The sequence below is a fragment of the Astatotilapia calliptera genome, chromosome 3 (assembly GCF_900246225.1).
Source record: "Astatotilapia calliptera chromosome 3, fAstCal1.2, whole genome shotgun sequence".
Lineage (NCBI taxonomy): Eukaryota > Metazoa > Chordata > Actinopteri > Cichliformes > Cichlidae > Astatotilapia > Astatotilapia calliptera.
Genome location: NC_039304.1, coordinates 5,830,908 through 5,846,238, shown reverse-complemented (window position 1 = coordinate 5,846,238; position 15,331 = coordinate 5,830,908). Strand labels below are relative to the sequence as shown.

Below are 15,331 nucleotides of genomic sequence, written 5' to 3'. Positions count from 1 at the left end.
TCGTTTAAATCAAAGTACATAAGCCTGCCTGTATTCTCTTTGTACGTCTGGCTTCAAACCTCTTCCTGTCTGTATTTTATAGTCCTTCTGCTTCAATCTGTCTTTATTCATCCCACATATATTGTTCACCTCTCTATCTATATCTACAGCCTGTGACGAAAGCGCAGCCCAGAGCAAGGGATGACACATGGGAAGGAGGAGATGATCCACTGCCTATTCTTTCCCCTCTAACGCTCCCTCTCTCTTTCTTCCTCCACCCTTTGTGTCACGTCTTCTGTGCCCATTTATCTGGAGAAATTGGCAAAAGACTCAGGACATACACAAATGAACAAATGCATAGCATAGCTGCCTTGTAATGTGAAAGTTTTCCTGGCATGCTTAATGTGGAGAAGAGTAAGGAATTAACGTTTAACTTGGGTTTATACAGGGAGTGCAGAATTATTAGGCAAATGAGTATTTTGTCCACATCATCCTCTTCATGCATGTTGTCTTACTCCAAGCTGTATAGGCTCGAAAGCCTACTACCAATTAAGCATATTAGGTGATGTGCAACTCTATAATGAGAAGGGGTGTGGTCTAATGACATCAACACCCTATATCAGGTGTGCATAATTATTAGGCAACGTCCTTTCCTTTGGCAAAATGGGTCAAAAGAAGGACTTGACAGGCTCAGAAAAGTCAAAAATAGTGAGATATCTTGCAGAGGGATGCAGCAGTCTCAAAATTGCAAAGCTTCTGAAGCGTGATCATCGAACAATCAAGCGTTTCATTCAAAATAGTCAACAGGGTCGCAAGAAGCGTGTGGAAAAACCAAGGCGCCAAATAACTGCCCTGCCCATGAACTGAGAAAAGTCAAGCGTGCAGCTGCCAAGATGCCACTTGCCACCAGTTTGGCCATATTTCAGAGCTGCAATATCACTGGAGTGCCCAAAAGCACAAGGTGTGCAATATTCAGAGACATGGCCAAGGTAAGAAAGGCTGAAAGATGACCACCACTGAACAAGACACACAAGCTGAAACGTCAAGACTGGGCCAAGAAATATCTCAAGACTGGTTTTTCTAAGGTTTTATGGACTGATGAAATGAGAGTGAGTCTTGATGGGCCAGATGGATGGGCCCGTGGCTGGATTGGTAAAGGGCAGAGAGCTCCAGTCCGACTCAGACGCCAGCAAGGTGGAGGTGGAGTACTGGTTTGGGCTGGTATCATCAAAGATGAGCTTGTGGGGCCTTTTCGGGTTGAGGATGGAGTCAAGCTCAACTCCCAGTCCTACTGCCAGTTTCTGGAAGACACCTTCTTCAAGCAGTGGTACAGGAAGAAGTCTGCATCCTTCAAGAAAAACATGATTTTCATGCAGGACAATGCTCCATCACACGCGTCCAAGTACTCCACAGCGTGGCTGGCAAGAAAGGGTATAAAAGAAGAAAAACTAATGACATGGCCTCCTTGTTCACCTGATCTGAACCCCATTGAGAACCTGTGGTCCATCATCAAATGTGAGATTTACAAGGAGGGAAAGCAGTACACCTCTCTGAACAGTGTCTGGGAGGCTGTGGTTGCTGCTGCACGCAATGTTGATGGTGAACAGACCAAAACACTGACAGAATCCATGGATGGCAGGCTTTTGAGTGTCCTTGCAAAGAAAGGTGGCTATATTGGTCGCTGATTTGTTTTTGTTTTGTTTTTGAATGTCAGAAATGTATATTTGTGAACGTGGAGATGTTATATTGGTTTCACTGGTAAAAATAAATAAAGGCAGCACGGTGGCACGGTGGTTAGCACTGTTGCCGCACAGCAAGAAGGTCCTGAGTTCAATTCCAACTTCATTTCTGTGTGGAGTTTGCATGTTCTCCCCGTGTTTGCGTGGGTTCCCTCCGGGTACTCCGGCTTCCTCCCACCGTCCAAAGACATGAAGGTTGTGGGGATAGGTTAATTGATAAATCCAAATTGCCACTAGGTGTGAATGTGAGTGCGAATGGTTGTCTGTCCCTGTGTGTTGGCCCTGCGACAGACTGGCTATGACAGCTGGGATAGGCTCCAGCGCCCCCCGCGACCCTGAAAAGGATAAGCGGAAGCGAATGGATGGATGGATGGTAAAAATAAATAATTGAAATGGGTATATATTTGTTTTTGTTAAGTTGCCTAATAATTATGCACACACAAAATATCCCCCTAAAATAGCTAAAACTAAAAACTACTTCCAAAAACATTCAGCTTTGATATTAATGAGTTTTTTGGGTTCATTGAGAACATGGTTGTTGTTCAATAATAAAATCATTCCTCAAAAATACAACTTGCCTAATAATTCTGCACTCCCTGTATGTCCCCTGATCACTCAATATGGGTTAGAAGAGCTGTCCAGAAAAAATGACCCAGCTTCCTAAGCTTTGTAGCTTTGCCTGCCACCACCATGACCTGGGCTGGAAAACAGTTTGATTAAAAGATCCAAACGGGGTGCATTAATGGGTGGGTTATAAGGACACAGTGTACCCCTTCTGCAATCAACAGGAATTTTCTGTCATAAAAATAGTTTTTACATTTTGTCATTTTTTCTCCCTATTTCCCTCTTAAACCCACAGGTCTGCTTACAAAACTCTTTATTTTAATACTGTTTTGTGGAACTATAACAACTTTTTAGCCTGACTTCCTCATAAGGGACACATATAAAAACAGAAGACTTTAAAACATGTATTAAGATTCAGAGTCAAGAAACTGGTGTTTAGTTTAGAAAGAAAACATAGAGACGTTTGAAGTAAGAAACTACTTTGAAAATGGCCTGTATTTATATAGCGCTTTACTAGTCCCTTAAGGACCCCAAAGCGCTTTACACATCCAGTCATCCACCCATTCACACACATATTCACACACTGGTGATGGCAAGCTACATTGTAGCCACAGCCACCCTGGGGCGCACTGACAGAGGCAAGGCTGCCGGACACTGGCGCCACCGGGCCCTCTGACCACGACCAGTAGGCAACGGGTGAAGTGTCTTGCCCAAGGACACAACAACCGAGACTGTCCAAGCCGGGGCTCGAACCAGCAACCTTCCGATTACAAGGCGAACTCCCAACTCTTGAGCCACCATCGCCCCACTCGTTTCTCACAACAAAAAGTTAAAGTGCTTCCTAACATTCACATTACTCTTTTCTATTTTAAACTTTGCGCATGTTCAGGTCAATGAACATGCGCAAGGATATGGTTAACAATATTCTCTGTTTTTCTTGTACTGATTGTGTATTATAATACAGTTGCCCAGGCTTTGGATGTTATTTCATTAGAGAAATAATAGCAATTTGACAAGTAAATCACTTTTAAAGTGTTTTGAGTCTTTGTGCTTTAAAATTACAACCCCATCTTACCTCCAGAATGTCAATGAGAACATTCTCTTCTGGCTGCTTGGTGCTGCGAACATTTTCCAGGACGATGGAGTAGTAGATGCCTTCGGGATCTGACTGGTACAGGTTGTATGTGTCTGACTGGTACCACTCCTGGAGGGCGAGGAAGACCTGGTTCTCATCTGTGCTCACTATCTGAACATCCTAGAGAATGAAACAGAAAAATTAGTGCTCTTGGGAGTGAAACAAGAGAAAAGAAGCGTAAAAGAAGGAAACTGAATAAAGAGAATAAAGGGGATGGAATAACAAAGTAAGCTCAGAGAAAGAAAAGAGAAAATAAGGTAATAATGACAGATAATGAATACAAGAGAAATGACTGACAAAGAAAATGAAAGCAAGTAATGACAGATGGAGAGAAGACAGAAAAAAGAAACTGAATAAAGAAAAGAAAGGAGAGTGAGAATAGATAAATCAGTAACAGAAGCAAGTGTAATTCATAGAACTTTGACAGTGATTTGCAGCAAGCCAGGGAACATAATCGGATAAATACAAATGTAGAGAGTGAGGAAAAAACTCAACAGAAAACGGGGGAGATGACGAATAAGGGTTCTACCCACTGAACACTGTTTCCTGGAGTGTAGAATACCGTTAGGTGTATCTGACAAAGCTCTTGAGACTCTGATGAAAATGGTTTCATCACTCATGAAAGACTGTAATGAAGGATCAAAGAGCAATTCAGCACTTTCTCTCTATTAGTGATTACATTAACATAACATTTGGAGACGAAGCCAAGAAGGTGTGTCTATAATCACTGACACGCTTCCATCTTGTTTATGAAAAACACTCAAGCTCAATTACCCTTAGATTTATGGTGGTGGTTCCAAGTAATAGCAATATTGAAAGCCATATGCTGATCTTCATATTCATAAAGGTACTCTTTCTGAGTCACTCAGCAGCTTTCTGCAAATTGCCACAGTGCTGATTATGGACGGATGCTGTCTCAGGACCCATGGTGACACATTTGAAAGGACTGGGTACCTTTTAGCTTAATTTTTTTACTGTGCAGAATTAACATTGTGACCTGAAAACCACTAATGCTTCCCTGAAAGTAAAAAAAAAGTTCGATTTTTGAATCCAACAGAACTGTGAGCAATAAAAGACTTAACAACTTAAACACTTGTAAACACAAAGCTTTTAAACAGGACACATGGTATGGTCTTATAAGAGACTCTTGAGTCTTTTGCTATTTATGGCAATGCCAGCACACCTATTGTACCACAGTGTGAGATTGGTGCAAAAAGTGTTAAGCAGCTTATTAAATACAGCCGTATTTGTTACTCTGGGAATGGGAAGAGACAATGTTTGTATATAAAGAATTCTTCTTCTTTTATTTATTAAGGGACAAAGGTTAGCCAAGCCTGCCTGGCCAAGTGTGGAAAATGTAATTGTATTGCATTTGTATCCTTGAGCAACATACTGAATCCGTGTGTAAGTTCAAACAATAATGTAGACAGAACAATAGCAAACAAGGCAAGCAGTGCTTGTCTTGTGAAATCTAAAAATTGACATTAGTTCAAATGCAGCTGTTACGGTTGTTGATATGGCTAGGAGACGCTCCCTGTGGGAGAATGCTGTTGTTTCCCTTTCCCCCTTCCTGTCACGTCTTTCGGGTTCTGGGTGACGCAGCTGAGTAGCGTTACGGCTCGTTAGCCACGGGATCAAAACGGCCGTGTCTCACACGCTAGCCCCCCCTTCCCTGCGACACGCTACGGCAGCTCGGAAAGGTTGAGCGGACTTCTGGAGGCTCTGAGCGGCGTGTGTGATAGTGTTTCTGTGCCCCTCTGCTGTTTGGGATATTGAGATCGCGGGGGACTGCCGTGGAAGCAGGTAGGGGGTTCTCCGCCATTTTTGTTTGACCAGTTTTCTCCCGTTTCATGGAAAGCCAGGGAGGTCGGGGTATTACTTCCCTGATCAAGAAAAAGAAAATACGACACCTGACCTCCCTGGTGTTTTGTTACTAGAATGGAGGAGGGTTTTTGTTTGTTATTTTGGCCTCGGAGACTCCGAAGCTTTTAGCTTCCCGGCTCAGCTGTGTGCTGCAAGTATTTTGCTTGGCTTGGTGAAATAAACCCCGTGAGCCTTCCAGTGACTGGTTTATGCGCGGTTACACTCTTTTCCCGTGTTCTTCCACTATTCCGAGAAAAGGTTGCACCTCTGGCCAGTGGCTATCCCGGGCTAAAGGGGACGGGGCGTAACAGTAACACAGTCTCTCTCCTTTCATCTCAAACAGCATTCTGTCCCACAGCCCCTCACCTTTTTGCATCTATCCTTCAAATCATTGCCAACTTGGGTTGATCTGATATCCTCGTGTTGGTGTTGTTCCCAGATCATCATACTAAATGTTGTTCCAGGATCAACATTGCAAGTGACCAATCAGAATGTTGTGACGTCATAGTTTTGCGACTTCGGGAAAAACCGGCGTAAAACAAAAAACTGTACTTAAGCTGCGTGAAACCGCCTCTGTCCGCCGATCAACAGACCCTGACCCTAACCCTAACTGTAACCCTTTAATAAACAGGAAACAGAATTGATATTGTCCTTGCAACATTGGAATTTCATAAATGCACGAATGGCTTGGCGCGCAAAGGAATAATGTCACAACAATGTGATTGGTCACTTGCAATGTTGAACCTGGAACAACATTTTCATGATGGTCTGGGAACAACACCAACACGAGGATATCAGATCATCCGCCAACTTGTGGCTGCAGTTGACTATTGACAGTGCAAGCAGTCTCGACTCTGCTTTTGGCCAGATTCAGGTGCGTGTCCATATCCCGTTAAGAATGGCTTTAACTTTTCAAGTTCAAATGCAAACTGTGGCTGTTTGTGCATGGTGTGTGCATGGTGGACAAATCTCTGATCAATTCCCCTCTTTGATGGGGAATTAATGGGAAACTGAGATGATGCCTCTGCTTTCACTGTTCTGAGATCAGTTGCCAGAACAGAACTAGGACTAGCAATTAAACAAGCACACACTGATACCTCAGCTTTCTTTGTACTAACCATCTTGGTCAACATGTGTGATGAAGATGAGTTGGGAGTAGTGTGAAAGGCACATCAGCAAGAAAAGCCTTGATGGTGCAGGGAAACCATCAGCTCCTGCTAAATCCTTCTTTATAAAACAGTCAATTTAAACAAATAAGGTGGTTTCCAAATACAACATCTTGTATTTGTTTATAATTCCATATTCACACTTATCAATGTCACACAATGCTTAAACCTATTAATTCAGATGTGATTTTAAAAATGTTAGAAATACATTTATTCTTTTTAAAATTAAGATTTAGGTCTTTTTCTGAGCTAAATAGTCCTACCCTACTGAAGCTTAAAGAGAATATAAAGTATTTAAAATGGGCTCAGTTTCAAACTTCTGCAAATAGACTAATGTGACTAATGGGGAATATTTTTCTGCAGGAGTACTTTTACTTTTTGAACCCGACAACACAAACTTTTGTGTCTTGAGGGGTTGTCATAATGTTTTCCTACTTTTGCTTGATAAATGGCTCTGAAAGAAATTCCTCCAGCAATTTTCATTGTCAGCAAATGGAAAATATTTGGGTGACAAATACAAAAGTAATATTTTACAATTCTTCAGCCGGGAAGGAGTGCAAAGAGGTGAAGATGTACAGAAAGAGTCTATCAGCATTTATTAAAGAATATCAAACAGGCAGCACGAGACAGATTAATCTGGTCTAACGTCCCTTATTAAACAGGCAACTCATTCCAACTCTAAATTAATGAGGCATACAGCAAAGTACAAGCTCTTTTTTGAGACACATAAGATTGGTGTCTGTGTGAAATTGGCTGTATGTTAGTTGGACAGGGACTATCTACGAAGTGCAACATCAAACGGCACAATACCTAAATATTCAACTGTAACTTCACTTTTTCTGTATACAGCCCATCTCTGCTGGTTCCACCTGTCCCCAGTTACTTCCCCGTGTCCTTTTTAGTCCTGGCTTTGCCTCACAGTCCTCGTCTGGATTTCTGTTTCATTTGTCTATTGGACTTTGAGTTCTTCTGGACTGTCTTATATGCTTTTTCAGCTCAGTTAAGTTTGTTTTTGTGGTCATTCTTATTCCTGCCAGTGTCTGCTAACTCAAAACAAATTAGTCTTTATTAACATCTACAGACTTCTGGCACTGCTCATGCATTAACATGCAAGACTGCTGCTCAAATTACACAAGACTGTGACAATGGCAATCAGTAAGTTAAACATTTAACCATAAAACAATGTCAAAATGCCTAATCAGCAAATCAAGTTGCCAACACTCAACCACAAACCATCAAAGAATATAACTATTATATGATGAAAGTAGAACATCGTTTGTTATGCTGCACGTTCCAGGCAGATATATTGTCATTCCTGTATAACACATTACCATGCAACACTGCCTCTAAATGAAAAAATAAATGAGCAGTCTTCATAATGACACCATCATGTTTCAGTTCAAACACAAATATTCCACCTCATTTACTTCTCCTTGCATCTTCAACTCCATATACCTTTTCTTTCTTTCTTCTTTATTCCAGTCCTCCATTAAAGCCCTGCGCTGCAGCCTGTTTTTGGCTGACAGTTCATCTGAGGCAGCAGTATGGAGCTTGGGAGGAGTTGGAACTGAAAAATGTCTAAACTTTAGCTTCAGATGCCTTTTTAACATTCAGAGATAGTCCTCCACCTACCAGAGGGACTAAAAAAACAACACAAAAAGAAGAAAAAAAACAATCATACACCAACACCAAGGACTGTTGGGGTGACAATGTAAATATATGCAGACAGTATTCATGGAAATGCTTGGGTGGAAGACCTCAATTTAGTGGCCAAACAGAGTAGGAAGGAAAAGAATATCCTGTGACTCAACTCAGGAATCGGATGTGATAAAGATGGAAAAAAGCACTGTTGTCTCAATATAGGTAAGGGTTATTAAAAAGGGAAACACATGACCATATTTAATGGCCTGAGATACTACAGTGGGGCAAAAAAGTATTTAGTCAGCCACCGATTGTGCAAGTTCCCCCACTTAAAATGATGACAGAGGTCAGTAATTTGCACCAGAGGTACACTTCAACTGTGAGAGACAGAATGTGAAAAAAAAAATCCATGAATTCACATGGTAGGATTTGTAAAGAATTTATTCGTAAATCAGGGTGGAAAATAAGTATTTGGTCACCTCAAACAAGGAAAATCTCTGGCTCTCACAGACCTGTAACGTCTTCTGTAAGAAGCTTTTCTGTCCCCCACTCGTTACCTGTATGAATGGCACCTGTTTGAACTCATCATCTGTATAAAAGACACCTGTCCACAGCCTCAAACATTCAGACTCCAAACTCCGCCATGGCCAAGACCAAAGAGCTTTCGAAGGACACCAGGAAAAGTATTGTAGACCTGCACCAGACTGGGAAGAGTGAATCTACAATAGGCAAGCAGCTTGGTGTGAAAAAAATCAACTGTGGGAGCAATCATCAGAAAATGGAAGACATACAAGACCACTGATAATCTCCCTCGATCTGGGGCTCCACGCAAGATCTCATCCCGTGGGGTCAAAATGATCATGAGAACGGTGAGCAAAGATCCCAGAACCACACGGGGGGACCTGGTGAATGACCTGCAGAGAGCTGGGACCAAAGTAACAAAGGTCACCATCAGTAACACACTACAACGGCAGGGAATCAAATCCCGCAGTGCCAGACGTGTTCCGCTGCTGAAGCCAGTGCATGTCCAGGCCCGTCTGAAGTTTGCCAGAGAGCACATGGATGATACAGCAGAGGATTGGGAGAATGTCATGTGGTCAGATGAAACCAAAGTAGAACTTTTTGGTATAAACTCAACTCGTCGTGTTTGGAGGAAGAAGAATACTGAGTTGCATCCCAAGAACACCATACCTACTGTGAAGCATGGGGGTGGAAACATCATGCTATGGGGCTGTTTTTCTGCCAAGGGGACAGGACGACTGATCCGTGTTAAGGACAGAATGAATGGGGCCACGTATCGTGAGATTTTGAGCCAAAACCTCCTTCCATCAGTGAGAACTTTGAAGATGAAACGAGGCTGGGTCTTCCAACATGACAATGATCCAAAACACACCGCCCGGGCAACAAAGGAGTGGCTCCGTAAGAAGCATTTGAAAGTCCTGGAGTGGCCTAGCCAGTCTCCAGACCTCAACCCCATAGAAAATCTGTGGCGGGAGTTGAAAGTCCGTGTTGCTCGGCGACAGCCCCAAAACATCACTGCTCTCGAGAAGATCTGCATGGAGGAATGGGCCAAAATACCAGCTACTGTGTGTGCAAACCTGGTAAAGACCTATAGTAAACGTTTGACCTCTGTTATTGCCAACAAAGGTTATGTTACAAAGTATTGAGTTGTATTTTTGTTATTGACCAAATACTTATTTTCCACCCTGATTTACGAATAAATTCTTTACAAATTCTACCATGTGAATTCATGGATTTTTTTTTTCCACATTCTGTCTCTCACAGTTGAAGTGTACCTCTGGTGCAAATTACTGACCTCTGTCATCATTTTAAGTGGGGGAACTTGCACAATCGGTGGCTGACTAAATACTTTTTTGCCCCACTGTATGTCCCACATTTTTTTTCATCAATAAATCCTTATTGTAACAAGGATACATGCAATCTTAATTGTCTTTTAATTTTTAACACAAAAACAAAAAGCAGAATTGGTGAACAAAAAAAAGCCCAAAAGCGTTTTTGGTCGTTTCAATGTGGACACACAACTCTGTGAAAATGATTGAAAACACTAGTGTGGACGTGTACCGTTTTCAGACGAAAACGCTGTTTTCAAATCTATCTGGGCTAGTGTGGATGTAGCCTTAGTGGGTTACCATGTGGCTGTGAGTGTCCTTTCCACACTCACATGCTTGATTTGCCTGCCTGATTGCGTGAGGCTGATCTGCCAGTCAACGATCAAGAATTCTGGAAATTGGCAGATTCTGGTCCCTTGTGGTGGGTGAAACTCTTGAAGTGGCAACCACTAGTGCTGAAAAATGAAGCAATTACAGAACTGATAGTTTCTCAGGTTCCCACTTGAGGCTTGTACTCATACACTCCCATGTGTAAAAAAAAAAAAAAAAAAAAAAAAAAAAAAAAAAAAAAACAACAAAAAAAAAAAAAAAAACAGCCCCATTTGCTTAATATATACAGTAAAACCTCTTTACTCTAAGCTAGTAAAATACCTGAAGATTTTCATGAAATTAAATCTGCCATACGCTATAATATTAAAGTTCATTTGATGATCTGAACATTTTAGAGTAATAAATATGAAAGGAAGGAAGAGGGAAAATATTCTTTCACAGCGGTGTATTTCACTGTGTACTTGATCCAAACTCAGCACAGTGCTAATAACACTAGAAAGGCAAAGGCAGAACACTATAATGAGACGGTGCAGAATGTAAAGCTCAATTTATATTTACACATGAAAGGAAACTGTCTGGGTGCACATCCTGAAAAATCTACCAATCCTGTGTGGAGCAAAAACAAACCACAAGAATGAGTGAAAATAAGGATCCCCTGACTTTAAATTGTACACACTAGCAGAAGGCGGCATAAAATAAAATGAGGAAATTGTGAAAGTGAAAGATGTTTTCGTACATCTTGTTTTACATTTAGGTGAAAGAGACAGCAGGTTTTAATAATGTTATCAGACAACATTCACTATTAAAGGCATACGTACAAGACTGACCATCAATCATCTCACCCTTGCATATCCTAACAATCCTTTGTTTTGGATTTTCACAGTGACTTATACATTGTGTGCTCTGACTGCCTTGCTTCAGCCGTGCCTCCTAAAAGTTTTGTTTCCATACGTTGATGTTTACAGTCTATATAGTAAAAGTATAGTAAGAGAAAAAGGTTTAACAGTAATCACTTATAATCATGTAGCCATGATTGGTGTACAAGCCTGTGACCACAGTGTCTACATGGATCACTGAGAACAATAGCTGAGAAGTCTTACAAAGGCAGGACAACCATGTTGGTCATGTTACCAAATACTTCATTCCTTGATTTTTTTTTTTTCCCTGTCTTACCTTTTCAGGCAGCCATTCAGAAACATACAACAGGAGCTCTAAATGGTTACCATTGTGATGAAGTACACTAAAGGATTCACTCAAATATCCAAATAATTGAATTCAGGTGTTTCAATTACTGCCATGGCCACAGTTGAATAAAACCAAGCAGCTATGGACTGATTCTTATATAGCGCTTTGCTATTCTCCCAGAGTAATCAAAGCGCTCTATACAACGTCCCACATTCACTTTCTTCTAAGCTTTTAGTGCCTCCTAGCTAACATTCATACTCCAATGGATGGATCGGAGAGCAACTTGGGGTTAGTATCTTGCACAAGAATACTTGGCATGGCCTGCTGTACTTCCTGAGCTACAGCCACCCTGCAGCTAGGCATACGCTCAGAAGCGTAGTGGTCACATACAATCACAGAGTGGGGTCAGCGGATGCTGAGACACAATCCCTCCTCTCACCTCATCTAACACCTCAGCTTGTTCCTTTCTCTTTGACCAACAGTACCACAGTTTCCACTGGCACCCTGCTGGCCATCAGGGTGGAAACTGAATTGAAAACACAAGTGTCTTAAATTGAATTTCAGGCCACGTGCTAAAAGCAAATGCTTGGTTGACATGTGAAGGAGATTTATAAACTTCTATTACTTATGCCCGTTCTCAATACTCCTGCCGGTGGCTCATGTACAATTATTTCAGACATCTTTCTGACAGATTATACTCCATCACTGTCCCATTTCCTACAGTAACATCACTGAGCCTTGGTCAGAATGGTGCGAGGAACGTCTTGCTCATTTAATTAATGGGGAAAAAAAAAAGAAAAAAAAAGGACAACATCTGATGCCAGATTTCCCCCGGCAGTCAGCTGGGACATAATAGCCTCTTCAGTGGGCTCACCCTCTCTCAGCAGCTTTGAGCTCATTTCCTTTCACACTCTAACAGATCACATTAATCACATTAAAATCCCCATCATGCCCCGTGGACATTACTGAATTCAGTAAAGAGGTCTTTGATACAGTCGGCCCACACATTTCAGCTTTCTAAAAGATTTAACTGCTTTAAGATCTCATCCAGCTGTCTTACACATACCTCTTAAAGATAAAATCAATTCTCTTAGTAATTATAAGCACTCACTCAAAATGCTTACAGGTCAAGCTTTTATTTCTAAATACTGAAAAATTAGCTGTCATGGGTCACAGAGTTTTGACTGTTGTCCTGATGTGAAAAAGTCAGATTATTTTTTAAGATATTATTTTTATTTCACATTTATTATGTACTGCTTCTTCACTGCAACATTCTGCCTCTGCAGCAGAACACACCCTTGCAATCCTGAAATGTGGTATTGACAGCCACAAGTGTTTCTTTGGACTTCTGGCTTCACAATGTCATTGACAGCTCCTGAGATTGTTTGGATTTTCATTTTATTCAACTCAGCTTGTACCTGGTAATACAGATGCACATAGGATTCTTATACATCCTATTCTGTCCCCTGCGTGCGTGGTTCTGTTGCACGAAGTGACAGATAGCTAAACATATGCAGCAGGCACTGAAAGCGTTAAATGATGAGTCAGATGTGGAAGTAAAGTTGAGGGCTGTTTACTTGTTTGTCTTCACCAATGTACATCTTACAGTGCTTTCCCAGAGCTTGTGAAACTACAAAAATACAAAACAGAAATATGCTCAATGAAAATAAAGAATTATGCACAAGCCAAGCCACAGAAAAATTCACTTGACGGTAGTCTCCAAGCTAACCACTAGGAGATGCTAAAATGCTTAATGTGCACATAACATTATACATCCCATTTAACAGACTTTAAGTCTCTCATATCTAAAGACATTAGAGTCATAATAAACTATTCATGTATCTTATAATGAGATTCCTTTTAGGATTACTTTCCAGTCGTGTTGTTAGAAATTTACAAGAAGAAAAACTGGAATAATGGAGCAGCAGCACGAGGACGTTTAGCCCACAGCTGACCTTGTGTTTGGAATGGGTGGTTCTGGAAAAACACTCCTTGCACACAAATAATCTCTGACTCAACATGTCACCAATTAAGGCAAATGGAGAGTGTTGTTTGTTGACAAATTCTTCAATTTCAATTTTATTTCTACAGCACCAAATCACAACAACAGTTGTCTCAAGGCGCTTTATGTTGTAAGGTAGACCCTACAAAAATACATACAGAGAAAAACCCAGCAATCACATGACCCCCTATGAGCAAGCACTTTGGCGACAGTGGGAAAGAAAAACTCCCTTTTTACAGGAATAAATCTCCAGCAGAACCAGGCTCAGGGAGGGGCGGCCATCTGCTGTGACCAGTTGGGGAGAGAATTCTCTTGCATATGTATAACTATTACACATGCAAGTCCAGAAAGTTTAAATAAAGTTGTTGTTTTTTTTGTGGTTTTTTTTGTTTTTTTTAACATTTATGCATCCATTCCCTTCCACCTATCCAGTTCAGGGTCATGAGGGCTGCAGACTTTCCCAGCTATCATAGGGCAAGAGGCAGAGTACACCCTGGACAGGTCGCCAATCTGTCGCAGGGCTAACACAGAGAGACAGACATTCAGTCATTTTAAGTAACCTTAATACATCTACTTATATCAAAAGCCTGACATGTTCAACAGAAAACATCTGTTTTCTGGTAAAATGAGGCATTTAATAAAACCAAATATTCAGTTCCGTCATCTACAGTATGCCCTACAGCTATTACCTCATTTAGTTGTTTTTATTTTTATTTTGAGATTAAAGTAAAAAAATCTTTGATTTTGCCACTTACATACACCCTACAGCCTGTCTTTCTCCTATGAAATTGGCTGCACATAAAAATAAAGCCTCATTTTACTGCTTTATCACTCTTCAGAAATTCTGCTTTAGAGAAACTTATTGTGCTGTAGCTGCATGCCTCTATTCATTCAGATGGGTATCTGTTGTCTCGTAAGTCTTTACTGGCTTGTGGATTCAAATAACACAGGGTTTTTTTGTGTTTTTGGTTTTGTTTTGTTTTTTTTAAAAATAGAAAGTGTGTCATTGCAACTAATGTGTATATACATACAGTTAGGCCCATAAATATTTGGACAGAGCCAACATTTTTCTAATTTTGGTTCTGTATATTAGCACAATGAATTTTAACCAAACAACTGAACAAAAATATTAAAAATGTGATGAACTAAAGCATTTTTAACAATATCCCTTCATTTCAGGGGCTCAAAAGTAACTGGACAAATAAATGACAGTTATTTATTTGTCCAGTTTATTTGTCTAGAAAACCCTATGCTGGCAACAACAGCGTGAACTCTTAAACTCATGGACATCACCAGATGCTGGGTTTCCTCCTTTTTTATGTTCTGCCAGGCCTTTACTGCAGCTAGTTTCAGTTGCTCTTTGTTTGTTGGCCTTTGTCAGAATGTCTGTGAAGGTTCTCAGTCATCCAGGTCATCGTAGTCAAAGGAGCTTGCAAAGAAAAGCGTCTGGACTTCTTTAAGTTACTTGAAGACGTTTCACCTCTCATCCGAGAAGCTTCTTCAGTTCTGAGGTCAAATGGTGGAGAGTCCCAGATATAAACCTAGTGGGAGTTTCCCCCCACAGAGGGACAAAAGGACTCCCTGATGATCCTCTAATCGCCTGAGCCAAGGTGTGAAAATGGGTGTGGGTCCCAATCAGCCAGAGTTTCGGGTGTGTTCATTGTGAAACCTGGCCCCACCTTATCATGCGAATTCCTGAGATCAGCTGGCCCAGGATGTGAGTGGGCGTTAAGGCGTCTGGGGAGGGAACTCAAAACTGGATTATAGATGGCAGAGAGTTGGTGTCGTAAACCCCCGCCTCTGTTCAAAGATGGTCACTCACAGTGGACATAGATGGCTTCTTTCACTCCTCTTTCAAACCATCTGTCCTCTCTGTC

The 15,331-nt window shown here is 41.2% G+C and overlaps 1 protein-coding gene across 5 annotated transcripts in view; it reads right to left on the bottom strand.

The window, feature by feature from the left end:
• sorcs2 (sortilin-related VPS10 domain containing receptor 2) overlaps window positions 1-15,331 on the bottom strand; it is a 367,598-nt gene that overhangs the window by 40,525 nt on the left and 311,742 nt on the right. For all 5 annotated transcript variants that reach the window (XM_026160567.1, XM_026160560.1, XM_026160578.1 and 2 more), the window contains exon 9: window positions 3,358-3,537. In XM_026160567.1, the coding sequence (XP_026016352.1) occupies window positions 3,358-3,537 (180 nt within the window). The remainder of the gene's footprint in view (window positions 1-3,357; window positions 3,538-15,331) is intronic.